Source organism: Panthera uncia, chromosome X, assembly GCF_023721935.1.
Source record: "Panthera uncia isolate 11264 chromosome X, Puncia_PCG_1.0, whole genome shotgun sequence".
Classification (NCBI taxonomy): domain Eukaryota; kingdom Metazoa; phylum Chordata; class Mammalia; order Carnivora; family Felidae; genus Panthera; species Panthera uncia.
In genome coordinates this window covers 9,439,964-9,441,840 of record NC_064817.1, presented here as the reverse complement: position 1 = coordinate 9,441,840, position 1,877 = coordinate 9,439,964, and the positions used below count along the sequence as shown (strand labels likewise).

General features: G+C 62.2%; 1 protein-coding gene across 1 annotated transcript in view; it reads right to left on the bottom strand.

The window, feature by feature from the left end:
• Positions 1-822, bottom strand: part of EGFL6 (EGF like domain multiple 6) — a 55,958-nt gene extending 55,136 nt beyond the window's left edge. Inside the window, exon 1 of the mRNA XM_049644879.1 lies at positions 509-822. Within this exon, the coding sequence (XP_049500836.1) occupies positions 509-822 (314 nt within the window). The remainder of the gene's footprint in view (positions 1-508) is intronic.
• Between the last annotated feature and the right edge of the window lie 1,055 nt (positions 823-1,877).

Here is a 1,877-nt window from a genome sequence, read left to right as displayed (position 1 = left end):
CCCCCCCCCCCCCCCCCCCCCCCCCCCGGCTCAGCCCAAGCACAGCAAACACTTACTCCCTCGGCCTCAGTTTCTCCCCCTCCTTCCCCAGCAAAACTAGCGACGGACAATCAGTGGGCGCCCTATAGACAGAACGGAAGATACAGAAGTCCACGGGCACAGAACCCACCCACCCACCGCCGCTCGCACCCGCACAGATGTGTGCAGACCACCAACCAGAACGCGCACCCGCCGGGCTGGGCACAGAGCCTCTCTCCCCCCCCCCGAAACCCGCCCGACGCCGCCAGGTGGGGCGCAGGCGGTGCGGGGTGCCGGGGAGCAAGCCTCGCCAAAGGGGCGCGGGTTGGAGAGCCCGTGGGCGCCCCGGGCCCCGCACCTTTTGGAACCCCGTCTCAGCGCGCGCGCACACTGGCACCCCCCTCCCCTACGCTGCAGGGGTGCCTGGAGGGACCCAGGAGAGAGAGAAGCCGCCGCGCGGGGGAGCTCAGGCCAGGCGATAACCACTCACCTGGCCGCGTCCCCCGATCCACCTGCCACCCAGGGGAGCAGCAGCGGGAGCGCCAGGGCCCAGGGCCGCGGCATCGTGGCGCCGTGGCCTCCCTCCGCCGCCTCCCGCCGCTCCTGCTGCGCCCCCTCGGGAGGGCGCGGGCCCCGGGGCGCTGCGGGCCGGCCGCCTCCGCTCTCCTCGGCCGCTCGGGGCCTCCGCCGCTCCCCGGCGCGGTCGCAGCGGGCGGTGGAGGCGCCCCGGCGAGGCGCGCGCGGCTCCTGTCCCCGTGCAGCAGGGCCGGGCGCGCCAGGGAGGGCGGGGCGGGCCGTGCACATCTGGCCGGGACCCGCCTCCTGCACGACCCGCGCATCCTCCGCGCTCTCTGCTCACACGAGAACCTTCCCCCCGGGGCTCAGGGCGCTTGTCTCCAGGCAGAGTCACCGCGTGGCGCCATCTGTTTGGGGCCGATTCCGGGGATACCTGCGCTCGGGTTTCAGAATTCGGTGAAGTCGAAGCAGGAGCCCAGGATGCTGGTTCAGAGCACTTCTGTACCACTTTTGTTTAGGTCTTCATACTCCGCTAGGTTTTCTTCCACGCACTGTAAATCATGGGCGGCTAGAGCTGGAAGGTCACCAAGTCCGGGGCAAACCCTTCCTTTCACAAGCGATCTCTCAGGCTCATCTGCGACGGCTTACTTAGGGGACCATCGGATGACACTGTAATATAACCAGCGCAGAATCTAATGGCAGAAACACGTTCGGACCTTCCTCCACCCCTCCCCTGCACATCCATACCCTTTGGCTTCACGGTGGACACAACCTGCGGCCCCACGTTTTTGTCTCTGGACCTGACTGTGACTTGTCTCTACCAGTGGCATAAAGGTGGAAGTTAGCCAAGTTGCCAGTTCCAAGCCTACACCATAAGACACCTGAGCCCCTCTCCCGGACAAGAGAAGACCATGGCCCAGCTGGCATCATAGGCCAAGGAGAATGAGGAACAGAGCCACTCAGTCAAGCCTAGCCTGTATCATCCAACCCCCAGATACACGAATGAACTCAGCCAAGGTCAGCGATGCCAGACAAACTAATAAGGCTCATTGTGACCCTCTGTTACGCAGACGCAGCCTATGACCTGGTATTAGAAATCAAAAGAAGTATAATGGAGAAAGAGGAGGTTTGTCTTGATATGCTTGATTCATGGTTATATAATGAGTATATGCCTTAACTGTAGCCAACAAAATGTGAGAAGCGGAGATGGGAAGATTCAAGTGGTAGAGTCTTGATTTGAACCATAATGGATCTCCTTATTGGTGTAAGCCACGTTCAGTTGGATCTTTGGTTTTATGGTTGTAGGTATCCCAATGGATGTGGTATCGTTGGTCAGTAACCAG